Source organism: Penaeus monodon, chromosome 21 (assembly GCF_015228065.2).
Source record: "Penaeus monodon isolate SGIC_2016 chromosome 21, NSTDA_Pmon_1, whole genome shotgun sequence".
NCBI lineage: Eukaryota > Metazoa > Arthropoda > Malacostraca > Decapoda > Penaeidae > Penaeus > Penaeus monodon.
Genome location: NC_051406.1, coordinates 27,779,543 through 27,779,956, shown reverse-complemented (window position 1 = coordinate 27,779,956; position 414 = coordinate 27,779,543). Strand labels below are relative to the sequence as shown.

Below are 414 nucleotides of genomic sequence, written 5' to 3'. Positions count from 1 at the left end.
GTGTGCGTGTGTGTGTCATGACGTAATCAAGAGCAACCACTGAATATTTGCAGATTGGTACGCGTGGCGCGTGGACAACAGAAGCGTTGTGGTGCCCCTGACGCCTGGAGGCAACCAGCTGGTGGCGGTATATTCCAATCGCCGTTTTACGCCCACACTCGTCCTAGAGGGTCGAAACGTCACGCTGACGGCGGAGCAGAAGGAGAACGCTCGCGACTTGGACGACGGGAAGGCTTTGTCTCCTTACATGAGTCACGAGTTCTCCATCGAATGTTCTGCCGCGACGGCTGGAGTCGGAGATGGCGTAGTCTGCGGGATTAAGGTAATGCAAACATACTGTTGATGCATTTGTCTGTCTCTCACCCTTCAATTCGTTTTCTCCGTCTGTCTGTCTTTGCTTCTCTGTAACTTCCA

At 53.1% G+C, this 414-nt stretch overlaps 1 protein-coding gene across 1 annotated transcript in view; it reads left to right on the top strand.

Moving 5' to 3' along the window:
• LOC119586399 overlaps window positions 1-322 on the top strand; it is a gene marked incomplete at its 3' end in the record, with an annotated part of 33,410 nt that extends 33,088 nt beyond the window's left edge. The window contains 1 exon segment of the mRNA XM_037935121.1: window positions 54-322. Coding sequence (XP_037791049.1) covers window positions 54-322 — 269 coding nt within the window.
• Window positions 323-414: the final 92 nt, after the last annotated feature.